This window comes from Scyliorhinus canicula, chromosome 15 (assembly GCF_902713615.1).
Source record: "Scyliorhinus canicula chromosome 15, sScyCan1.1, whole genome shotgun sequence".
NCBI classification, from domain to species: domain Eukaryota; kingdom Metazoa; phylum Chordata; class Chondrichthyes; order Carcharhiniformes; family Scyliorhinidae; genus Scyliorhinus; species Scyliorhinus canicula.
The window spans coordinates 4,309,493-4,336,213 of NC_052160.1; the positions used below are offsets into that span (position 1 = coordinate 4,309,493).

The following is a 26,721-nucleotide window of genomic DNA, read 5'->3' on the forward strand; positions in this document are numbered from 1 at the left end:
TGTAAACTGGGATCAGTGTCAAGGCTGGCCCCTATTTGTGTTAACCACCTGTTCAGCTCGACACAGTTGGATGCTATGTTTGGTGTGTGAAGGACTGGAGAGAGAGAGAGAGAGAGAGAGAGAGAGAGAGAGAGTGGGTGTGATTTATTGCTGGAGGGACGGTTTGCTAACCTGGAAGAATTGAAAGAGAAATTCGAGCTCTCGGATGCGTTTCGGTAGCTCCAGATGTTTCTGGCATTCCCGGTGTCGCCGCCATCTTCCTTACTGGAGAGGATCCTTTCCTGTTTGGGGTCGGAAGAGGGTAGCACGTCCAACATACATGGATGGATTTTGGGGGAGGATTCGGTCTCTGCGGAGAGGGTGAAGGCCAAATGGGAGGAGGAGTTGGGGCCAATATTGGAGGCAGAGGTGTGGAGTGAGGCCCTTCATAGGGTGAATGCTGCGTCATCGTGTGCAAGGTTGAGCCTGCTCCAACTAGGCCACACCTTACTAAAGCCAGAAGGAGCAATTTCTTTGCAGGGGTTGAGGGCAGGTGCTGCTGGAGGGGGGCCCACTAATCACACACACATGTTCTGGTCCTGCCCCAAGCTTGTGGGTTTTGGGTCTCCTTTTTTAACACCATGTTGGTGATCATAAACATTGACCTGGAGCCCAGTCGTAACAGCTATATTTGGGGTCTCGGATGATCCGGAGCTGCGGATGGGGGCGGGGCAGATGTCCCTGACTTCGCCTCATTGTCGGATGAGAGGTCAGCGATGTCACCTAATGCCTCGACACTTTTTACTTTATAGTTACTGTTGTTGTTAGTATACAATGACAAAAGCTTAATAAAAATATATACTTGCATGTATGACATATTTAATAAATCCATGCATGTTGACCTCAACATTTCAAGATGATTGAGGAATAGATAGAACACCCAAATCAAAAAATGAAAAACATTCTCTAACCCTATTCCTAAACATTTATAAAACATACTTCGATAAAGTGCATAATTTGCAATAAACTATAAAGTGCACAATTTGCAATAAACTACAAGACTTTTTTTAGGATAAAACAAAAAGGGAACATTTTTCACAACGCTCCCCAGTTATTCTGCTGAAAGAAGCAATAGATGAATTACAAAATAGAATGTAAATTTAAACAAGGCTATGTCAAAACAATATAGCCTGTACAAATTAATAAAATCTTCCAACAATGCTGTTCTCGTATAGCTCACAGCTTTGCTCGCGTGGGGGAATTTATTTTGTACAAGGCAGTTGTAATATATTTGAAAAAGAGCAGATTGGGGACATTAAGATTAAACTGAATTCATATGTTGTCACTACCATCTAAGTGTTACATGTAATCAGCCAACCATGGAGGAGTAATTCAAATGAGCAGCAGTCTGCTACAAATTGATTTTAACAGTTTTTAGCTACAGTTCTCCTTTCCAAATAAAGAAACAATGCCTACATCAGCAAAACCATTTTTTTTTTTTTAATGCTTTGCAGAAAGAGACAAAATTTCCCAACTTTAAATGTACTGACCATTGTAACCCCAAGTATTGCAGGGCTCACTATGAACACAGGAGCTCGCTCAAATCCTGCATGCCTCTCCCAGAAAGCGTAGAAAAGATCTGTCCAGCAGTCTATCCACAACACAAATCCCAAAACCTGTAATAAATATGGTGTGAAAAGTTAAACTTTATTAATGCTATAACGAGGGGACATTTAAGATTTCTATGGTGAACTAAAATGGACGGAACAGTTTCCTGATCTGCAATTATAATCTAATAAACAATTAGATTCAAAAACTAAAATCACAAAAAAACAAAATCCCAATAAAATGTTTATATTTTTTTCCCTGAAGGTCTGCAGTGAAGCCATATTAATTCCATCTACACTGACAACTTAATTTGAGTTACATGTCCAGTGTCAACTCTTACACCTTATATTGCTCCCCTGTCACACATTTTCCAGCCCAGGAAGTCCTGTGAATTGCAAAGTGTAAAGGCGAAAGCAGGGGAAATGCACTGCAAATAACAAAAGCGTGATAAAGGTTATGTATCTGGGTCAAAAAGAAAATGAAAGTGAATACAACTCCAGATTCTTCTAAAACCCAAAGTTGACAAAAAAAAAGGTTGTATTCCGAGAAACATTCGGAAACTAAAGCTTTCCATATCTGATTTTAATAAACATAAGCCTTTTAATATCGTATAAATTTTGAGATGAAAACCCCCCCAAATTACAAAGCAAACAAAATATATATCATCAGCAGATATTCCATGTTGCCCCATTTCTTTTCCTTTTTTTTTTTAAATTTAGTGTACCCAATTATTTTTTCCCCTAGTTAAGGGGCAATTTAGTATGGCCAATCCACCTGCCCTGCACATCTTTGAATTGTGGGGGTGAAACGCACGCAGACACGGGGGAAAACGTGCAAACTCCACGCGGACAGTGACCCGGGGCCGGGATCGAACCTGGGACATCAGCGCCATAGGCAGCAGTGCTAACCATTGCGCCGCCGTGCCGTCCCTCCATATTGCTATATGGTAAATCAGATGATGTGTTATTTTATAAGGGTACAAATGTTACATCCTGTAATACACAGTGCATTATTCTGTTTAGAGGATTAAGGCCACAAAGTAAAACATAAAATTAAACCGTCAGGCCTGTGCCCAATGCTGATCATGCACGTCGTCAGAACGAAAAAGTGCACACAGGTCAATATTAAAACAAAGCACGAGCCTCTGGATTCTCCGTCTGTACGAGATGTACCTTTTTTATTAAATATTAATATCTGTGGCACTGTTCTTGGCAAGTCACAGAATGGGCTCCATTCAGTTGCTAAAGTATAGGTGCACATCCTTTCAATGCTGAATTAATATTTTGGACTACAAAAAATACATCAGTTAAGAGGCTGCAGGTATGCTGGTTCTAATATGTTTTGCTGCTGAGTGCCTGTACATTCAAAATTGCTGCGTTTATTTTATTATACTTAACCCAGCAAGTAGCACGTGACATCAGTGCCATACAAATGCCAAGCAATGACTACCGTCACGTCTCGATATTCAACAACATTACCATCACTGAAGCCCCCGCCATCAACATCCTGGGAATTACTTAACTGAACCAGTCATAGAAATGCGGTTGTTACTAGGGCACATCAAAGATTGAGGGGATTCTGTGGCACGTAACTCACCTCCAAACAACTAGAAACCTGCCCACCAACTAAGTAACCCCACTTGCCTGGGCGAATGAAACTCCAACACTACACAACACCATCTAGGTCAAAACAGCCCGCTTGATTAACTCCCCGTTCACCAGCATCAGAGCAATGTGGCAGCAGTGTGCAATGCACTGCCGCAACATGCCACAGCTTTGGTGACAGCACCTCCCAAACTTTTAATCTCCACTATTTATAATAACAAGGGCAGCAAGCATATGGGAATATCACCACTTCTAAATCACACACCATTCTGACTTGGAAACAGATCTTCCTTTCACTCTTTCCAACACCCTATTGGTGCACCCACACTGCACAGATGGCAATGATTCAAAACAAAAAAGGGTCACCACCACCCTTTTGAGGACAATTAAGGATGGCCAATAAATCCTGGCCTTGCATGGTGACTCCCAAAAGCCATGAACTACGGAATAAAATATCTGTGCATTATTATGGGTCCGGACCAGAACCCTATCGTCCACATAATTATTTGGTTCAGATCCTGGACTAGAACCCAATTGTTAGGAATTCAAGAAAGAGAACCCCAATTTGTTATGGGATTTCAGGCAAGAACCCAACAATGGGTAAAGTCAACAAGGGCTTCCACTTGTTTATATTGGACAAAGCCACTTAGAGAGAGTCATTTAAGAGCAATCTGAGCTCTGTCCAATGGTGTTTCAGAAGCAATTGAGAACAGGTGCAATCCAAAAGCCCATATTCTTGTCTTGCGACAAAAAGGTCAAAGAAAAAAACCCAATTCTCTCCCTCTGTAACCACAGCAAATATACCGAATACAAACTTCAACATTTTTCACATCCATCACAAGACAAGATATACGCAAATATATACTGCGGAATGATTAAGCAGCTGGATCTCTTACCGTTTTAATTTTATTGAGAAGTGACATCCTAATATAGCCCCGATCATGATAGCGAAGAAACAGAAAGTAGAATGGAAAACAAATCCAGATGTAGATGCAAGGAATCCAGACTAAGATGGTTCGGTGGAAGCAGTGTGTAAAATCTGGATAATCTGTATGCCAGGTTTTGTTTGAATCCTGCAATACACAAATGAACAAGTTAACACTTAACTAGAACAGGTTTTTCCTTCAAATCAAGGTACACTTATGGGTATGAATGCAATCAGTCTGTCCGCTAAACTCGAACACTACGGCATAGTCGAACACTTTTTTTTTTCCCCTCCAGAGAGTTGGAGACTGGGGAAAAGAAAGCTGCGTATTTCATCATATTCAGTCCAGAGCTAGATATCGTGGCTACACTGGCTAAAAGCATCACACAGCACCTCCCTCTCAAACTCAACCCACCAATATGCAAGTGCATTGGCTTTTAATTTTAATAAAGGAACAATAATGTTAAATATACTCAACAATTTCATCAACATTTGTAAAAAGAAAATATAAATTAAACTATTCAAGTAAACACACTGGCAATATTGTAAAGTAGAAAATAAATAGTCCCCTTAATAGGACTATACAAAACGGTGGGACAAGAAAAACAGATTTAAAAAGTTAAGTATGGTCACTTTTGTTTGAAGTACGAATTTTGTTAAAGATGGAAAATTGTTATATGATGGAAAACAAAGCATGGTGTTGAAAAACAGAGTACGAAAATAACAATCTATGGCAGCAGAGGCATAAAAACATATCTAAAAATAACTCCCCAAGGCAAGAGAGATGAAAAGGAGTACGATGAGAGAAACAAAGAAAGGACAATGCCGCCTAGTTCTGAAATTGCTAAACTCTATAGTTCAGAGTGCCCAGTGGAAAGATCGGCTCACGTCTGCAGTGAATTTGTTTGGAGCCATGATGTGGAGATGCCGGCGTTGGACTGTGGTGGGCACAGTAAGGTACGTCTAGAGGTATGTCATACCTCTTCATTCACCCGAGGAAGGAGCAGTGCTCCGAAAGCTCGTGTTTGAAACAAACCTGTTGGACTTTAACCTGGTGCTGGAAGGCTTCTTGCTTTGTTTGGAGCAGTATTGGTGGCTAAATCTGAATGATCAGAATTGGGACAAGGGGAATGGGGAAGAAGTGAACTACAAAGAAGAACACAGGGACTTAGCAAAGAGGTTTTCCAACATAAAGGAGTCCACACTGCAGTAAGGAAAATATACAAGATTAGAGGAAATATACACGATCTCTGCCTCATATGGGAGACAGCAAGACTTCTTACTGTGCTCACCCTAGTCCAACTCTGGCATCTCCACATCACTTGGGAGAAGCAATTGGGACCCTAGCCAAGAACATGAGAGAAAGCAAACTGTTGGTCTGTTCTGGTTGAACGGGAAAGCTTTGGGGAAAAGGGGAACCCTGAAAAGTTTGGAGGAAGAGTGACAATCACACCTTGGGAGTATGATGGAAAGCTGAAGAGAGAAGAAATATATGCTTGTTCATGGATTCAGACATATCAAACAATACACTGGTGAATGCAGAGAGTAGAAAGCAAATCACCAAGTCAACATCACCATCATTATAAATGGAAGGAGAAAAAAAGTTTGAACAGAAATATTGGGAAATATGGCAAACCCAATACCAAAGGTCCAGTCACAGATAAGAAAAATAACATTTCTGAAAGTGCAGTGAAGTCATCAGAGTAAATATAAAGTGAGGAAAGATAAAAGTATGGAAGAGTATGACTGGAAGCATCATCTGGGTAGATGTGGTCTTAGAATTGGTGAAAAAGGAGAAAATTCCAGGGAATAATCGCAACAGAAATTGGCCAAGTAAAGGTGATGGATGGGATTAGAAGCATAGTCAACTAAATTATAGGAATGGTGTCCCAAAGAGTTGCCCTCAACATTCATTTTTTTTTTTAAAATGTACTTTATTGCAAACATGTATCAAAACAGGTTACAGCGAACAAACACCCCGGGAAACATACTTCCCTACAATCAACTATACATTCTATACAGATTTTTCCTCTTTCACCCCCCCTCCTCCCCCACGACGAACAGCCCCTCAAACACGGTTACAAACATCCCCCACCTTTTCTCAAACCCTCCTGAAGAGCCCCTTAACTCATACTTTATCTTCTCTAATCGCAGGAAGTCGTACAGGTCACCCAACCAAGCCGCTATCCCCGGTGGCGATGCCGAACGCCACTCCAGCAAAATTTGCCGCCGTGCACTCAGAGAGGCGAAGGCCAAGACATCAACCTTCCTTCTCTTCATGAGCTGTGGCTTCTCGGAGACCCCAAATATTGACACCAAAGGGTCCAGATCCACCTCCACTTCCACTACCCTGGCTAAGACTGCGAACACTCCCGCCCAGAATCTTCCCAATTTTTTGCAACCCCAAAACATGTGTGCTGGCCCCCGCCCACACCTCTCACACTCATCTGCTACCCCCTGAAAGAACCCACTCATTCTCGCCTGAGTCACACATACCCTGTGCACCACCTTAAACAGTATCAGGCTCATCATTGCGTACGAGGTCCCATTGACCTTACATAATGCCTCATTCCATTCTCCCCAATTGATTTCCCCTTTCTCTTTGATCTTCACCACCCGCTCACCTCACTGCTCATCCAGCCACTTATATATATTCCCACTTCTACCCTCCCCGTCCACATCCAGGAGCAGCAGTCACTCCAGGAGGGTGTATCCCGGCAACCTAGGAAACCCCCTTCAGATCTTTCCCGCAAAGTCCCTGACCTACAGATACCTGAACTCTTGGCAGCTCTACCCCTCTCCCTTAGCTCCTCCAGACTAGCAAACCCTTCCTCCAAATGCAGATCCCTCACCTTGACCAGCCCCACTTCACTCCACCTCCTGTGTACGCACCGCACCCCCCCCCCCCCCCCCCCCCCCGGCTCAAACTCATGATTCTCGCACAGCGCCGTTAGTACTGACATCCCTTCCACCCTAAAATGCCTCCTCAACTGATTGCATATCTTCACTGTGGACTGCACCACCGGGCTCCTTGAATACCTATTCGAAGCCACTGACAATGCTGCCGTCACCATAGCTCTCAAACTAGACCCCTTACAAGATTCCTCCTCCATCCTAACCCACTCTACCCCTTCTCCTTCCCACCACCGCTGCACCTTGTCCACATTCGCCGCCCAGTAATAATGAAGCAAGATCGGCAGGGCCAACCCCCTCTGCTGCCTCTGTAGCAGGGTCCTCCCCACTCTCGGCACCTTCCCCGCCCATACAAAGTCAGAAATGATCGTGTCCATTTTCCGAAAAAAAACCTTTGATATAAACATCGGAGAGCTTGAAAGATAAACAAGAAACTCAGCAGAATATTCATTTTCATCACTTGGACCCACCCGTGCAGTGTATCCCACCTCTTACATCCTCCCCAGCCTCCTCCACCAGCATTGTTTTTTTTTTTTAAATTTAGATTACCCAATTATTTTTTTTTCTATTAAGGGGCAATTTAGTGTGGCCAATCCACCTACTCTGCACATTTTTGGGTTGTGGGGGCGAAACCCACGCAGACACGGGGAGAATATGCAAACTCCACACGGACAGTGACCCAGAGCCGGGATCGAACCTGGGACCTCAGCGCCGTGAGGCGGTTGTGCTAACCACTAGGCCACCGTGCTGCCCTCCACCAGCATTGTTAAGTTCCACTTGTGGAGCCCCGTCCATTTCCTCGCTACCCGAATCCCTGAACCTATCCCTCACTACCGTAAATGGCATTCTTTCTAAATTAGACCGCTGTCCCCGCACATTCACCGGGAACATCTCGCTTTTCCCTACATTCAGCTTGTACCCAGAGAAACCTCCAAACCTCCCCAACAGGCCCATAATCCTTCCCATACTCTCCAACGGATCCAAAACATACAGCAAGAAGTAATCGGCAAAGAGAGACACCCGATGCTCCCTCTGTTCCCTCAATCTCCCGCCACTCTGTCGACCCCGACAGCCATCGCCAATGACTCTATGGCCAGCGCAAATAGCAGCGGTGACAGCGGACACCTCTGCCTCATACCCCTGTGTAAGTCAAAGCTTTGTGAGCTCACATCATTCATTCTCGCCCTCGGTGCCACATACAGCAACTATATCCATGCCACGAATCTGCCCAAACCTTCACAAAACCTCAAACAAACATCGCCACTCCACCCAATCAAATGCCTTCTCCGCGTCCATGGACACCACCACCTCCGGTACCAGAACCCCCGCAACAGCCGTCTTATATTACTCGCGAGTTGCTTGCCAGTCACAAAACCTGTTTGATCTTCTGCCACCACCCCGGGGACACTCCTCCATCATCCCCGCCAACAACTTAGCCAATACTTTCACATCCATGTTCAATAGTGATATGGGCCTTTCCGACCCACATTCCACCGGGTCTTTCCGTTTTTTCGGAATTAGTCTGATTACTGCCTGCGTCATAGTCACCGGCAACCCCACCCTTCTCCAGCGCTTCATTAAAGGCCCCCAATAGATGTGGTGCCAGTTCCGTCGCAAATTCCTTATAGAATTCCACCAGGTACCCATCCGGCCCAGGGGCCTTCCCAAACTTCATACCCCTGATACTATCCAGCACCTCCCTCAGCCCCAGGGGCTCCTCCAATGCCTGCCTCTTTGCTTCCTCCACTTAGGGAAATTCCAGTTCGTCCAGAAACTGCCCCATGTCCCCCTCCTCTCCTCCCGGGTCTGCCTCAAAGTCCCTGGTAGTACTCCCTAAATGCCTCATTTATCTTCCCTGGCTCCGACACCACATCCCCACCCCAGTCCGTATGTTCAATATTTCCCTGGATGCAGCCTGCCTTTGCAGCTGGTGCACCAGCATGCGACTCGCTTTCTCCCCATACTCATATTGCACCCCCCTTGCTCTACACAGTTGCCCTTACACCCTCCCGGTTTTTCAGCTTGTAAAACTGCCCCTGCAACTTTTTTCTCCTCCGTGGTGGGCACCCTCGAATATTCCCTGTCCACCTCCACTATCTTGCTCACGAGATGATCACGTTCCGCCCTCCTTTCCCTATCCGCACGGGCCTTAATCAAAAATAATTTCCCCCCCGGACCACTGCCTTCAGTATTTCCCAACAAATGGCCGCCTAGACCTCCCATTCTGATTGCCCTCAACATTCATAAGGAAAATGATCTTACATTGCCCGAGGGTGTCCATTCACCGAGTTCAGTTGTTGAGTGGAGTGTTGGGAAGTGAAAGGTTTTGCCTTTGGCAGAAGTAGCAGTCTTCCCTTAGTTTTGAGAATGCAGGAACGTTTACATAACTGATGTATTCTTACCAGTGCAAGGCCCCTTTGAAAGCCAGTATACCAAAGAGGAAACAGATAAACCCCACGAGAAAGGGATTTCATTGACTCAATACTCCAGAATTTACATCCATCAGGGAAGGAAGGAATTGACTGACCACACCGGTAGTTAGGATGGAATCATACAAACTCTCCCATGTCTAGACTTGAGCCATTTTAAAGACTGATTATTGTTTAAACTCAGGATCTTCTGATAATAGTTTACACTGATACATACAAGTGCCTGTGCAACATTTGCTGCCCATTTGGTTAAGGAACTCCATTACCGATGTGCTACTCAACGCTGATCAAGCGCTTATGCGTCCAAATGCAAGCTGAGAGTTTGTAACCAACAAGGTGCTCTGCACAAATTGTGGTCTGGCTTCTTAATAATTTGGCAAGCAAATGGTTTACTAATTCTGCAACTAGAGGGTAACCTAATCAAGAGTAATTCAATTTCTAGTCGAGAGCCATCTGAGAAAATATGATTTTTGGGGTGTGAATGAATGCAAGCAATTTAGAGTATCGCAAAAGAAGAAAGCTCAAATTTGGAGGCTAACTCAATTAGAAATGCAAGTGCAGAAGGACTGCATGGCACTGATGTCATAAATGCAAACACGATGCAATCTTGTTTTACTGCTTTTGGATTCTAATAATAACCTTGGGTCACTGTCAGTGTGGAGTCGACACATTCTCTCCATGTCTGCGTGGGTTTCCTCCAGGTCGGGAGATGTAAACAAAGACAATGGATGGGAGGTGGGTTCACTTGATGGACTGGACTGTGTTCATGACGGTCTGTAGTTTCTTACGGTCTTGGGCCGAGCAGTTGCCATAATCTTAATAATCTTCATTATTGTCACAAATAGGCTTACATTAACACTGCAATGAAGTTACTGTGAAAATCCCCTCGTCACCACATTCCAGCCTCAGTTTGGGTACACGGGAGGGAGAATTCAGAATTCCCAACTCACCTAATAACACATCTTTCGGGACTTGTGGGAGGAATCCGGAGCACCTAGAGGAAACCCACGCAGACACGGGGAGAACGTGTCGACTCCACACAGACAGTGACCCAAGCCGGGTATCGAACCTGGGACCCTGGCGCTGTGAAGCAACAGTGCTAACCACTTGAGCTACCGTGCCGCCCTAGTACAACTAGTAACAACAGCTGTTTTAAGAGATCCATTTCCATTTTTAAAAAGTCTTGAAACGACCACTAAGAATTGTGCCATGAAAACAGGAAAGCTGCTGGCCAACATAATCAGGTGGACACCCATTAAACCATATTTGGATTATTGTCACGTGTAACGAGGTAAGATGTACAATGAAAAGTATTGTTCTGCATACAGTCCAGGCAGATTGCTCCATACAAAAACATAGAACATACGATAAATACATAGACACAGGACATACGATAGACACAGGTGAAGCATACGGAGTGTAGTGCTACTGTAGAAGAGAGATATCAGTTCAGTCCACAGGAGAGTCATTAGAGGCTGGTAACAGCGGGGAAGATGATGTTTTGGAATTGGTTAGTGCGTCTTCTCAGACTTTTGTATCACCTGCCCAGTGGAAGAGGTTAGAAGAGAGAATAACCTGGGTGGGAGAGGTCTTTGATTATGCTGCCCACTTTCCCAAGACAGCTGGAAATGTAAACAGAGTCAATGGATGGGAGGCGGATTCACGTGATGGACTGGACTGTGCTCACAACTCTCTGTAGTGTTACAGTCTTGGGGTGAGCAGTTGCCATACCAGGCTGTGATACAGCAAGATAAGATGCTTTCTATGGTGCACCTGAAAAAGTTGGTATGAGTCAATGTGGCTACGTTTAGTTTCCCCGAGAAGTATAGGCACTGTTGCGCTTTCTTGGTCATAGTGTCGATGTACGTGGACCATGACAGACTGTTGGTGATGTGCACACCTAGGAATTTGAAGTTGACAACCATCTCCACCTCGGCACCATTGATGCAGACAAGATCGGTAGGATGCTTCACTTCCTGAAGTCAAAGTCCAGCTCTTTAGTTTTGCTGATGTTGAGGGAGAGATTGTTGTCATTACACCTTGCCACTAGGTTCTCTATATTTCCCTCTTGTACTCTAGACTCATCGTTGTTCGAGATCCGACCCACTACGGTCGTGTCATCAGCAAATTTGCAGATGGAGTAGGAGCCAAATTTTGCCACACAATCGTGTGCGTACAGCAAGTATAGTAGGGGGCTAAGTACACAGCCATTTAGGGCCGCACGGCAGCAAGCGATTAGCACTGTGGCTTCTCAGCGCCGGGGTCTCAGGCTCAATTCCCTGCTGGTTCATTGTCTGTGCAGAGTCTGCACGCTCGCCCTGTGTCTGCATGGGTTTCCTCTGGGTGCTCCAGTTTCCTCCCACAGTCCAAAGACGTGCAGGCTAAGTGGAATGGACATGATAGATGGTCCTTAGTGACAACAAAAGGTTAGGAGTTATTGGGTTACGGGGATAGGGTGGAAATGAGGGCTTAAGTGGGTCGGTGCAGACTCAATGGGCCTAATGGCCTCCTTCTGCACTGTATGTTCTATGTTAGGAGCCCCGGTAACAAGGACGATTGTGGAGGAAGTGTTGTTGTTTATTCTTAGTGATTGTGGTATGTGGGTCAGGAAGTAGAGATGTTCCAGGAATGGCTGTAGGGCCAAGGATATAGGTCTGCAGTAGGCGGTATGCAAATTGCAGTGGATCAAGGCATTCTGGGGAGTATGGAGTTGTATCTCAGGACCAACCTCCCGAAGCACTTCATACTGATAGATGTCAAGGCCATCAGACAGTAGTCATTGACACACGTTGCCTGGTTCTTCTTTGGTGGTCTTCTTGAAGCATGTGGGAACGTCAGAACAGAGTAAGGAGAGGTTGAAGATGTCAGTGAACATACCCGCCAGTTGGTCTGGGGAGGATCAGACTAATTCTTATCCGAGGGTTCACTTTCAAGAAGGTTGATCTGACTTTGGAGGCTGCGACAGTAGGTATGGGGCTGTCCGAGGCTGTTGGGGCAGTTGACAAAGGTTCGTTGGTTTCCTGCTCAAAACGAGCATAGAATGCATTGAGTTCATTGGGGAAGGGGGCGCTGTTGCCGGAGATTCTACTCAGCTTTGCTTTGTAGCCAATTCTGTTGTCACAACCGACAAGAGTCCGTGTTGTTAGTCTGTGACTGTTGTCCGTGTCGTTAGTCTGTTGGCATCCCTTACATAGGAGAAAGGCCTTTAAGAACACTTTGTACTTAAAATGGCACTAATGATAGCAATCTAATGAGACATTTTGAAGGCAAGATAGTCTTATTGATGAACAGCATGTCTGTCATAAAGTCAGATCAACAGAATCACAAAACATCCTTACTATCCAAAATCTGACCTGTAACCTTGACAACCGTATCATCAGTGATCTAGTTAGTTTTGGACTTTTCCATGTTTTTTGACAAGTGTGCCACACGCAAAGCTACTGGACAAAGTAGATCATTATGACGTCCGAGGAAACACTAAGCGATGGTCAAGAACCTATTCTTGCCAAATGGTAACAGTTTCACAGTGAATGGGAAAGCCTCAAACGGAGAACAGGTCTCAAGCGGCCTGCCCAAGGTTACTGTCCGGCACCCATACATCCTTCTCCATGCGACATCCATTGATGGAATGTCAAGCCAGATCAGGCTCTTTGCAGATCTCTCCTCTGGTCTACAGAACCATTACTGAAGCAGCAGGTGGGATTATCTTCCAGGAAGATTTAAATAATCTCATCAAATGGACCAATATATAGGGAAATGAAATTCAACATTGAGAAATGCAACCTCATGCGAAACAGTCATACTCGATGTCCATCAGTGACCAATTATACAGTGCATGATTCCCCCACCTTTGAAGTTACACATCCAAAATAAGGAAAATGGAGCATACAAAGTCACAAAGCAGCTTACCGGGTATCCAAGGTACTTGGGTTCATGAAAGAGAACTTCCATCACACTGAAATAAATGCCACACCAAACACTAGTCCGATCACACCTCGGGTACAGCATAGCGCTGCTCCATTCTGCCAGGGCAGACTGGTGCCTGCCCTCCATCTCCATGCTGAGCTCCTCTTCATGGGACTCGTATACTGCTAAAATTATTATCCTCCCGGTGAATGTTCAGTGCCAGCCAGTTCACTGTTACAAACAATTACAGGCAAGTATCTCACAGCTTGTAATGCCACTAGGTTGGCACACAGTCTCCAGAACCAAAGAAAGGCCCACAGGTTGACACGCGCTACAGAATTTTGAATGGGCAATTAAATATTTCTAATCAGTATATCAAGCCCAAAAATAATCAACAGAGTTCTGAACCAACAACTCCAACTGTTACACCCCAACATGCTTTCTTTGCTAATTTCACCCCACCCCAGCAAGAATAAAGGGAACAATCACCCACAGCCTTAACCCCTACACCATCTGAGAGACTCATTTAAGAAAAATATTTTGAACTTTTCAATTTAATTTCAACTGCACTCATTGTGATAGTGAAAATTCTTGAATGGAAGACGACACAGAGGAGAACCTGAACAATGTCAGGTGTCTGTTCATTTTGTTATGTATAACAGCATGTCACAAATGTTTTCCAATTGAAGTACAGCAAATTATTTCAAGAAATTTAGCCCATCAAAAGTACAATGCCTCCGATTATAACACTAGAGCTATGAACAGGTTTTGTTGAGCAAGGGCTTTGATAAAGAATCAGCTTCATACATATCGTTACCACACTGAACAGTACTAGTATGCCACCAGACCTGTAAAACTAGAAGAGTCAGGAGGTTTTAGGGAAAAATGTATTTATTACTAGAAGAGGCATTCTTTTGTTGAGGATTAGTAAGGATTTTCTGTTGGCCAGATGTCAGAATTTACTGTTTTAACACGCAACACTGAGATTGGACAAGGATATGAAAATACAATTGAGAGGTAGAGTGTGTGTTTAAACAAATGCTGAACAGAGGACAAACGAGATAAAAATTTCAAGTGGAAGAGCCACGTCCAACCAATCTGGGCCATCTGTAGTTTGTTGCAATTGCTACATTGCTTTATCTGCACAATGACTCCTATCTACACAGTGTTATCTTTGTGAGTAAACATTACACGAGAAAAAAACAGCAATTTGCCTCCCTATACACAACAGTCTCAAATCCTGTGACCAAAAAAAAAATGACAACTGACAATTCAACTACCAGCAGAGGGAAATTCAATGACGTTATGATTATTTCTCAATCTTGTGCTGGAAACCCCAAATAATAATGACTTAACATTATTTAGCCACTCCTGCAATTAAAATAAAGTGAATGTGTCTTATCATCTTTATCTGATTAGTTACATATATATTCCTGAAATCTAAATATTTCACTGTGCACCATCACTTTGTACATACAGTACACATTTCATCAGAAATAAATAAATCTCAATTTTATAGCACTAGCTTATAGTCATTTGTTTACATGGACCATCAAAATCATTTTGCATCTCCATAATTCCTACTTTTCTTGCTTTAAAAGATTCCGTTTTTTTGCTGGGATAAAAAGTGGATGACCTCACATCTATTGTCACTGGGCTGGTAATCCAGAGACTCAGGGTAATGTGCTGGGGATCCCAGTTTGAATCCCACCATGTAGAAATTTGAATTCTTAGGGCAGCACAGTAGCATTGGGGTCAGCACAATTGCTTCACAGCTCCAGGGTCCCAGGTTCGATTCCCAGCTTGGCTCACAGTCTGTGCGGAGTCTGCACATTCTCCCAGTGTGTGTGTTTCCCCCGGGTGCTCCGGTTTCCTCCCTCAGTCCAAAGATGTGCAGGTTAGGTGGATTGGCCGTGCTAAATTGCCCCATATGTCCAAATTTGCCCTTGGTGTTGGGTGGGGTTACTGGGTTATGGGGATGGGGTGGATGTGGGGTCGTGGTAGGGTGCTCTTTCCAAGAGCTGGTGCAGTCTAGCCTACATTTGACTCCTGACCCACTAAATTTTATTAACTCTTAATTGCCCTCTGAAATGGCCGAGCAAACCACTCAGTTCAAAGAGCAATTAGGGATGGACACCAAACGTTGGCCTTGCCAGCGACACACTCATCCCATGTGCTACAGTTGTGCGCATTCCCAATCTGCCTACATGTTCTGCAATTTCCCACTCCAATCTGTTGGATTGGATTTGCTTATTGTCACATGTACCAAGGTACAGTGAAAAGTATTTTTCTGCGAGCAGCTCAACAGATCATTAAGTACATGGAAAGAAAAGGGAATTAAAAAAATACATAATAGGGCAACACAAGGTATACAATGTAACTACATAAGCACCGGCATCGGGTGAAGCATACAGGGTGTAGTGTTAATGAGGTCAGTCCATAAGAGGGTCATTTAGGAGTCTGGTAACAGTCTGTACAGCTCACTGTGCTTCCTTGCTTAGACTCATCCGCAAACTTGGATATGCAATTCGCCAATCAGTCATTCATCCAAGTCATACATTCAGGATGAAAGGCTGAAGCACCATGGTGCACATCCCCAAAATCTACATATTCTTTTATCATCTTCTTGGGTATCTCACCTATTCCACACTGCTGCCATTTGTTTAGAGTACTCATGTTTAACACCCATCCAACTATCAGACCAGGTTCCACATCACTTTTCCCCTTCTGACCTCTCATCCTCAGTGATTTAAACATTCATCATAACTCCCCACCCCCCCACACCATGCTCTCTTACGAATTTACTGCCCTCCTGTTCTGTGTTAATCCCTGAAGATTAACTCAGCTACTTATAGCCATGGCCACCCCCGTGATCGTACCATCTTGCATGAGCCCAGTCCCTCACCCCACCGACCCTCACCATCCCCCCAGAGACCCTCACCACCACCCCCCCCCCCCCCACACCCTCCAGCAGCGCCTTCAAACCAGGGTAGGATTCACAGAACCGCTGCGTCAGGTTAAAATGTGGGAGGGAGGCCCATGTGCCAGGGTCTGTGTGTTGGTGTGAGGCAGGTGAGCAAGTGTGGGCACTGGTGAGGGTGTGTGTGTGTGTGTGGGGGGGGGGGGGGGGGGGGGGGGAGGTGAGGGTGAGGGTGTGTGTATGTATGTGTGTGTGTGTGTGTGTGTGTGTGTGGGGGGGGCGCTGGTGAGGGTGTGTGTGTGGGGGGGAGGTGAGGGTGTGTGCGTGTGTGTGTGTGTGTGTGTGGGGGGGCGAGGGCGTGTGTGTGGGGGGGGTGAGGGTGTGTGTGTGGGGGGGGTGAGAGGGTGGGTGTGTGTGGGGGGGGTGTGAGAGGGTGTGTGGGGGGGGGGGTGAGAGGGTGTGTGTGTGGGGGGCGGGTGTGTGTGTGTGGGGGTGGGTGTGTGTGTGTGTGGGGGGGGGCACTGGTGAGGGTGTGTGTGGGGGGGGGCACTGGTGAGGGTGTGTGTGTGGGGGGGGAGAGGGGGGTGAGGGTGTGTGGGGGGGGGGCGGAGGGTGTGTGTGTGGGGGGGGTGTGTGTGTGTGTGGGGGGGGTGGTGTGTGTGTGGGGGGGGTGTGTGTGTGGGGGGGGTGTGGGTGTGTGGGGGGGTGTGGGTGGGGGGGAGTGTGGGTGGGGGGGGTGTGGGTGGGGGGGGGGGTGTGGGTGGGGGGGGCGTGTGGGTGGGGGGGGGCGTGTGGGTGGGGGGGGGCGTGTGGGTGGGGGGGGGGCGTGTGGGTGGGGGGGGGCGTGTGGGTGGGGGGGGGCATGTGGGTGGGGGGGGGCGTGTGGGTGGGGGGGGCGTTGTGGGTGGGGGGGGGCGTGTGGGTGGGGGGGGCGTGTGGGTGGGGGGGCGTGTGGGTGGGGGGGGCGTGTGGGTGGGGGGGGCGTGTGGGTGGGGGGGGGCGTGTGGGTGGGGGGGGCGTGTGGGTGGGGGGGGGCGTGTGGGTGGGGGGGGGCGTGTGGGTGGGGGGGGGGTGTGGGTGGGGGGGGCGTGTGGGTGGGGGGGGGGGCGTGTGGGTGGGGGGGGCGTGTGGGTGGGGGGGGGCGTGTGGGTGGGGGGGGGCGTGTGGGTGGGGGGGGCGTGTGGGTGGGGGGGGGCGTGGGTGTGGGTGGGGGGGGCGTGTGGGTGGGGGGGGGGTGGTGGGTGGGGGGGGTGTGTGGGTGGGGGGGGTGTGTGGGTGGGGGGGGTGTGGGGGGGTGTGGGTGGGTGGGGGGGGTGTGGGGGTGGGGGGGGTGGGGGGGTGGGGTGTGGGGGGGGTGTGGGGGGGGTGTGGGGGTGGGGGGGGTGGGGGGGGGGTGGGGGGGGGGGGGTGGGGGTGGGGGGGGGGGGTGTGGGTGGGGGGGGGGTGTGGGTGGGGGGTGTGTGGGTGGGGGGGTGTGGGGGGGTGTGGGTGGGTGGGGGGGGGTGTGGGGGTGGGGGGGTGGGGGTGTGGGGGTGTGGGGGGGGTGTGGGGGGGGTGTGGGGGGGGTGTGGGGGGTGGGGGGTGGGGGGGTGGGGGGGGGGGGGGGGGGGGTGGGGGTGTGGGGGGGTGTGGGGGTGGGGGGGGGTGGGGGGGGTGGGGGGGGGGTGGGGGTGGGGGGGGTGGGGGGGGGGGGGTGGTGTGGGGGGGGGGTGGGGGTGGGGAGTGTTGCTCCGCCGGCCTGGGCTTGATGCCGTCCCCTCAGTGCCACGGCCACGCGGGGAGCCGGCGGCCCTGGGCCCGGGGGGGAGGGTCGGTGAGGGTCGGTGAGGTTCACCCCCCGGGGGGGGGGGGGGGGGTCGGGGATGTGAGCCCCGCTCAGTACCCGGGAGGTGGGGGGGGGGGGGGGGGGGGAGATCACTCACCCAAAGCACCTCGGAGCCGTCCTTGCTGCAGAAAGCCTCCATGTCGCCCGGCTCCCGGCTCCCGGCGCCGCCTCCGCCCGCCTCTTAAAGGGGCCGCGCTCCGGCTCGCGCCTCTTAAAGGGGCCGCGCTCCAGCCAGCGCTCCGCCACCAGCCGCCGCTCATTGGCTGCCACCCCCTCGCCTCTCCCCGGGCTCCAGCACAGCAACCCAGAGACCCCAGCCCACTCTGTCTGTCTGTCCATCATTCTCTCTCTACACACTCTATCTTTCGCTCTCTACCTTTCTCTCTCTACATTCTATCATTCTCTCCCTATCATTTTCTCTATCATTCCCTCTCTATCATTCTCTCTATCATTTTCTCTATCATTCCCTCTCTATCATTCTCTCTATCTTTCTCGCTCTATCATTCTCTCTACATTCTATCATTCTCTCTATCATTCTCTCTATCTTTTCCTGTCTTTCTCTCTATCATTCTCTCTATCTTTTTCGCTCTATCATTCTCTCTACATTCTATCATACTCTCTGTCTTTCTCTCACTATCTTTTTCTCTATATCTTTCTCTCTCTTTCTCTCTATCATTCTCTCTATCATTCTCTCTCTATCAGTCTCTCTATCTCTCTGCATTCGATCATTCTCTCTATCTTTCTCTGTCTTTTTCTCTCTATCATTCTCTCTCTATCAGTCTCTCTATCTCTCTGCATTCGATCATTCTCTCTATCTTTCTCTCTGTCTTTTTCTCTCTATCATTCTCTCTCTATCATTCTCTCTCTATCAGTCTCTCTACACACTCTAGGGGCTGGTTTAGCTCACTGTGCTAAATCGCTGGCTTTGAAAGCAGACCAAGCAGGCCAGCAGCACGGTTAGATTCCCGTACCAGCCTCCCCGGACAGGCGCCGGAATGTGGCGACTAGGGGCTTTTCACAGTAACTTAATTGAAGCCTACTCGTGACAACAAGCGATTTTCATTTCATTTCATTTCTATAATTCTCTCTCTATCATTCTCTCTATCTTCCTCACTCTATCATTCTCTCTACATTCTATCATTCTCTCTATCTTTTTCTCTCTATCATTCTCTCTATCATTCCCTCTATCTTTCTCTCTATCATTTTCTGTCCACAATCTCTCTATTTCTCTCTATCTTTCTCGCTCTATCATTCTCTCTACATTCTATCATTCTCTCTATCTTTTTCTCTCTATCATTCTGTCTACACTCTCTCTATCATTCTCTCTCCATCATTTTCTCTCTATCAGTCTCTCCACTCTCTATCATTCTCTCCATCTTTCTCTCTCTACCATTCTCTCTACACTCTTTGTCATTCTCTCTATCTATTTCTCGCGCTCTCATTCTCTCTACACTATCTGTATCTATTTCTCTCTCTATCATATTCTCTACTCTCTATCTATTTCTCTCTCTCATTCTCTCTATCTATTTCTCTCTACTTGCTCTCTATCTGTTTCTATCACTCTCTACACCATTTCTTTATCATTCTCTCTACACTCTATCTATTTCTCTCTCTATCATTCTCTACACTCAATCAATTTATCTGTCTATCATTCTCTCTACACGATCTATTTCTCTCTACACTCGCTCTATTTCTCTCTCCAGCAATCTCTCTACATTCTATTTCTCTCTATCGTTCTCTCTGCACTATTTATTTAATTCTATCATTCTCTCTATCTCTATCATTCTATCTCTGCACTCTGTCTCTCTACACTTTCTGTCTCTCTATCTGTCTTGTTCTCCATCACTATCTTTCTCTCTCGCTCTCTATCATTCGCTCTATCTATATTTCTCTCCATCTATCTCTCTCGATCACTCTCTCTCTGTATCCTTCTTTCTCTCTGTCACTGTGCTCAGATAGGTATCTCTGCCTGAAAGGACGACACAATAAATGCCCATGCGGTGACGAACATGTTGCATTCTCAACGCCCTGACGGAAATCTAAAGTGGGAACGCAATATCTGCTTCGTGATACACAAGGTCACATATCTTGCAATATATAGCACCTCAATTATTTGCTTTCGGCTCCTGTGTGATTTAGAATACGTGTCAGTTAGTTCCGCAAAGGTAGACAGAACTCCACCAGATAGTTCAAAAGATTCCACGAGGAAGTGAGCAAAGTCCACCCTGTCCCATTTCAGTAAAGGGTTGACGTGTTGGTTTTGCCCACTGTTATGAAATTTTAATGGGGCGCCACTATTAAAATGTTAAATAAGAAGAATGAAAACGTATAACTTAAGTAATAATCTTTTCTGACAAACATACGAGTTAGGAGCAGGAGTAGGCCACTCGGCCCCTCGAGCCTGCTTGGTCATTCAAAAGGATCATGACTCATCTGATTATAACCTCAACTCCACATTCCTGCCACTCCCCCCCCCCCCCCCCCATAACATTTTCACCACCTTCTTAAACAAGAATCTACCTAGGCCTGCCTTAAAAATATTTGGTTAGTGGCAGTGCTCATTTGATTAAGTGGGTTAGTGTAGTAGCAACTGTCTTTACTTGGGTGGGGTGGAGAGTATGTTGGGTGGTGGAGCAGGTCCCTTTCCCCAAGATGTCCTCTTTTGGGGGCTCCTTGTCTGCATGGCCTTTTTGAGCTATGTTGCCTCTGCGGAGGTAGTAAGTAACCTGTTGGCTGCAGGGCCTGAGTGTGAGTCCTGTGGCTCAGCGCTGTTAGAGTCTTTCCTCGGTTGGGGGTCGGGTTGGGTGGAGGAATAAGGTGCCGTCCTCAAAGTGGTCTTATATAGGGGCTTCCAGAATGTCCTCCTTCTTGAGGCTTGGGCTCCACTGGAGAGACAGTGTCCTATTTTCTTTTATGAGGCTATACCGCCCATGGTCTCCTTTTTGAGAAGGTGTACATTGCAAGGCCTTGTTTGATGTTAATTGGATAATCCTGGTGTTCCTTTCCTTTTTTTATCTGGATAGGTGAGGCGCTCACACAGGCTATGATTTGTTATATTTAGTTTCAGAGGTTTCCCTTAGCGTCTCAGTGTGGGGAGAGTTGTATCTCTTCCCGAGACACCTGTCGGTGGGTGCCTCAATGATTCTTCTTCTCCATGTCGGTGAGGTTTCCTCTGTGGAGGAAGGTTCAAGTCTTCCAGTGTTGATGGGGCCTGTGTGGTGCCTCTGAAGTCTTAGAATCATAGGATCCTTAAGTGCATAATGAGGCCATTCGGCCCATCGAGTCTACACCAACATTCTGAAAGAGCACCCGACCTAGGCCCACTCCCCCACCCTATCCTTGTACGCCCATAACCTTTAGACACTAAGGGGCAATTTAGTGTGGCCAATCCACCTATCCTGCACATCTTTGGACTGTGGGAGAAATCCCCGCAGAATGGGGAGGACCTACAAACTCGACGCAGTCATCCAAGGTTGGAATTGAACCCGTGTCCCTGGCGTTGTGAGGCAGCAGTGCTAACCATTATGCCACCATGCCTCTTTTCAGCTGGAGAGGAGAGAGGTCTGTTGTGTAGCAAGTCTCAGCATGGTGTAAGTATGCTTGGGTTTACTGGCTCCTGTATACGAGAGTGTACACTGCCAAGCCATGTCTTGTACTGAGGATGGTATCCTGTTGTTCCCCTTCGCTTGGGCTACCCTCCCATCAATTGGAGGTCTTGGGAGGCTGAGTTAGGTTTTGAATGTGTAGTTCTGGCTTGTGGAGGACGTTGTGCACCATAGGGCCATGTAACTTTGTCCTAGTATTCCTGTATCCTCAAATCCATGGCTCCTTATGGTATCTTTTTATCCTGTCATTGTCTGTGTGAAGAGAGACGCCAACCACAGTGATTACAATTTAAACCAATGTGCTGGTCTTCCTAAATATGTGGAATAATGATCATTCTGCACTGCACTAGATTCTAGGGATGTATTGCATCTTGATTTAGCACAGGGCTAAATCGCTGGCTTTGAAGGCAGACCAAGGCAGGCCAGCAGCACGGTTCAATTCCCGTACCAGCCTCCCCGAACAGGCGCCGGAATGTGGCGACTAGGGGCTTTTCACAGTAACCTAATTTGAAGCCTACTTGTGACAATAAGCGATTTTCATTTCATTTCATTTCATCTTGTGGTTATATGTAAAATATCCTCTTAGAACGAATGTCTTTGTTAATTTTTTTCCGGTATTTGTTTTCTTAATTTTGGGATGAAAGAATCATTGACTGGCTCTTGCAAAGGTCGTAGATGCAAGAAAAATACGTTCTAATGTGTCATTAGTGCCTCTGGTATAACTGGAGTTGGGGAGGTGTGTTTTGGTGCACACCCAATCAGGACACAGAAATCTTACCCTATACTCTCGTTGGCTGTATGAGCAATCGCTACACGGGGAGCTGGGCCCCATTTTACCATGTTTTCATGGTTTTATCCTCCCTCATTCTCTAGTTTATCCGTTCATTGTTATTCTTTATATAAACGGAGGCACCGAGGTTAATAATAAATGTGAACCAGCTGAGCTGGTGTTCTCCTGTCTTTCTCTGTATTCATGTACACAGGAGCATTTATACCGTACTGTACCAGCTTTGAGGGTTAGTTGCATTGTTTGGAAAAATGGAAAAATGCAAATAAAAATATACATTTAAAAAATCTATAAATACTCTATCTACAATACATTACAAGCTAGTTTTCTCGCGTATTTTAATTTTACCTCCCTATTAATCTTTTTGTCCTTTGTTGTTTTTTATATTCTTTCCAATTTTCTGACCCATGCAATTATATGCTTTTCCTTTAAGTTTGATATTGTTTTTAACTCTTTTTAATGAACCACAGATGGTGGGTTCTCCCCTTGGCATTTTTCTTTCTCATTGGAATGTGTCTATTCATGTTTATTCTGAAACATCCTTTTAAATGTCTGCCACTCAACCTCTGGCCTATCCCTTAACCTAATTTCCCTGTTCACTCTAACTAGCTCAACTCTCGTGCCCTCATAATTTACCTTATTTAATTTAAAATATTAGTCTTGGATACACTCCCTCAAACTGAATGTAAAATTTAATCATATTATGATCGCTGTTACCTAGGTGTGCTTTCACTATGAGGTTATTAATTAATCATATTTCATTGCATATTACCAGGTCTAGTGTAGCCTGCTCTCTGGTTGGCTATTAAATTTTCCAAAAACATTCTATGAACTCCTCATCTATGTTACCATTGTCTATCTGACTTTTCCAGTCCAAAAGTAGATTAAAATCCCCCATGATTATCACCCATACCTTTCTGACACGCCCCCATTATCTATCCTTTTATACTCTGTCCTACTGTCTAGTCATTATCAAGGGTCTGTTCACCACTCCCACAAGTGACTTCTTGCCTTCTTCATTCCTCATCTCAACTCAACTCACTTCTGCAGCCATTCTGTACATCAAGTCCACGTTGGTACACTGCAGAAGCAATTTAGTTAGTCCCAGTCCTCTGCCCTCTCCCCATAGCCCTTGTACATTCTTTCTCTTCAAGTACTTGTAGTGTCATGGTATCTTTTACATCTACCTGTGATGACAGACAAGGTTGGACTTTAGTGTCCAATCTAAAAGACAGTGGACAGGTTTTGTGAGGGCCACGAAGAACCAGCACGTAGAGTCAAAAAGAAAGTAACTTTATTTACAAGAATATGTACACAGGGCCAGTAGTTCACTGTCTAACCGGTACCACGCTGGCCAGCTCCACTGATACAGCTGCCCCACACCCCTCTTATTGGGGAAGCTCATAATCCCCAAGTGCCATGGGGTAACCAATTGTCCCCAGCCAATAGGATCTGGGCAGCTTATAACAGCGGGATTCTCCCGTCACCTCCATGGCGGGACCGGTTGCGAGAGAGAACAGAAAATTGGAGCCCAACCAAAACTCCATTCACTCTCAGCAGCATCGGATAATCGGATGGAAGATTTCAGCCAGTTTGCCTGACAGTGCTGCACTCCTTCAGCACTAATCATCATTGTCAACCTAGATTATGTACAAAAGTGTCTGCAGCGGAGCTTGAAGCCATAAGCTCTGACTCAAAGGTGAGCATGCTACCGCTTTGCAAAGCTTGACACCATCTAGGAATTTGCCACATTGGGAAATATCAAACTGCGATAATGTACCATAATATAAAATACTTCATAATGAATACAAACAAAGTATTGAATACAATGACACAAACTTTACAACAGAAATTTATTCTTACATATCTTGCTGACCAGATAACATTGTACATTTGCATCCTTGAGATAGGCTTAGCAGTAATAAAACACAGCTAAGTAACATTTCCAAACAGGAGGAAAGAATTCTGAAAGGCAAAGGAGTGTCCTGACTGTTGCAGTTTCAAGGAAACTTGCACCTCGGATATGGGGTCAACTTGCAACTCTGTTCTACAAAAGTTATCAAAACTCACGGCTTGGACCTAAATACCACCCGTTAAAGAGGCACGGTGATTGGACTCCCCTGGCAGAATTTCTCCATTTGGAGAAGATCAAGTACACCATCCGAGGGTCGGAAGAAGGCTTCCTCGAAGCAGCAGACGGATCTCGGTGTCCATGTCCATAGATCCCTGAAAGTTGCCACCCAGGTTGAGAGGGTTGTTAAGAAGGTGTGTTAGCTTTTATTGGTAGAGGAATTGAGTTTCGGAGCCATGAGGTCATGTTGCAGTTGTACAAAACTCTGGTGCGGCCGCATTTGGAGTATTGTGTGCAGTTCTGGTCGCCACATTATAGGAAGGATGTGGAAGCATTGGAAAGGGTACAGAGGAGATTTACAAGAATGTTGCCTAGTATGGAGGGAAGATCATATGAGGGACGGCTGAAGGACTTGAGGCTGTTTTCGTTAGAGAGAAGAAGGTTAAGAGGGGACTTAATTGAGGCATACACGATGATCAGAGGATTAGATAGGGTGGACATCGAGAGCCTTTTTCCTCGGATGGTGATGTCCAGCACGAGGGGACATAGCTTTAAATTGAGGGGAGATAGATATAGGACAGATGTCAGAGGTAGGTTCTTTACTCAGAGAGTAGTAAGGGCGTGGAATGCCCTGCCTGCAACAGTAGTGGACTCACCAACACTAAACGTATTCAAATGGTCATTGGATAGGCATATGGACGATAAGGGAATAGTGTAGAGGGACTTCAGAAGGGTTTCACAGGACGGTGCAACATCGTGGGCCGAAGGGCCTGTACTGCGCTGTAATGTTTTATGTTCATAGGGGCAGTTCACTGGCATGTTCCAAGGCCTGTTCGAAGCCAACAGCGAGTAGGGAAAAAGTGAGACGGGAGAAAACAGACAGGGACAGGAGTTGGGGGGGGGGGGGGAGGAAGAGAGGAGGGAACTCAGAGAAATGACAGGGAGAAGCACGGTTGGGGGGGGGGGAGGGAGGAGGAAGAGAGGAGGGAACTCGGAGAAATGACAGGGGGAAGCACGGTTGGGGGGGAGGGAGGAGGAAGAGAGGAGGGAACTCAGAGAAATGACAGGGAGAAGCACGGTTGGGGGGGGAGGGGTTGCGTGGGGGGGGGGGGGGAGTCCAACCCCCCTCAAACCTACAAATGAAAATGAAAATTGCTTGTTGTCACGAGTAGGCTTCAATGAAGTTACTGTGAAAAGCCCCTAGTCACCACATTCCGGCGCCTGTTCGGGAAGGCTGGTACAAGGCCGGCAACAGAAAACCTAAAGGGAAGGGGGACAGGGGAAAGGGAGACTAGAAGCTTAGGGGACAGAACATCCTAAAAGAAAGAGGGGGATACCAAAGAGGGGCCAGGGAGGGGGGGGGGGGTGGGGAGAAGGGAAAGGGGAGGGGAGTAAACACCAAAATTGATTATATGTCTATAAGAACCGCAGTGTACCACTTCATTTTTTTCCAATTAAGGGGAAATTTAGCGTGTTCAATCCACCTACCCTGCACATCTTTGGGTTGTGGGGGCGAAACCCACGCAAACACGGGGAGAATGTGCAAACGCCACACGGACAGTGACCCAGAGCCGGGATCGAACCTGTGACCTCGGCGCCGTGAGGCAGCAGGGCTAACCCACTGCGCCACCTTGCTGCTCTTAAAAGTTTAATGATGCTCATGAAACCATTGTCGTAAAAACTCACCTGGTTCACTAATGTCCTTCAGGGAAGGAAATCTGCCGTCCTTACCTGGTCTGGCCTACATGTTGACTCTTAACTGCCCCCTGATAGAAATTAGGAATGGGCAATAAATGCAGGTGTCGCCCACGTCCCATGAACAATATTTTTCTTAAATATGTATCATTGAAATACTTCATGCATCTTTGAATAACATAGCTAAATACATGGAACTGAAGTCAAATCAATTAGATAGTCCACATGCATTAAGAAGCATCTTCTGTTGTGAATTATATTCACCTTCACTTCTGGCTGCAACTGTTTCTTCAATTTAAGTTGTTACTGTGCATGGCCACTTCTGAAGCCACATAAAATGTCACAGGGTATTTCCAGCGCTAAGAAAAAGCTTAATCAATGTCGCCTGCAGCTACAACACCAGGAATAACAGGTGCCCTGAGTGCATCAAATTTTGTGTTATGTGATAGAAATT

General features: G+C 46.8%; 1 protein-coding gene across 4 annotated transcripts in view; it reads right to left on the reverse strand.

Annotated features, from left to right (window-relative positions):
* Positions 1-18,290, reverse strand: part of LOC119978207 (multidrug resistance-associated protein 1-like) — a 99,978-nt gene extending 81,688 nt beyond the window's left edge. For all 4 annotated transcript variants that reach the window (XM_038819642.1, XM_038819641.1, XM_038819640.1 and 1 more), the window contains exons 1-3: positions 18,207-18,290; positions 4,088-4,264; positions 1,530-1,655 (exon numbers count right to left, since the gene is read on the reverse strand). In XM_038819642.1, the coding sequence (XP_038675570.1) occupies positions 1,530-1,655; positions 4,088-4,264; positions 18,207-18,248 (345 nt within the window). In that variant the 5' untranslated portion in view covers positions 18,249-18,290. The remainder of the gene's footprint in view (positions 1-1,529; positions 1,656-4,087; positions 4,265-18,206) is intronic.
* Between the last annotated feature and the right edge of the window lie 8,431 nt (positions 18,291-26,721).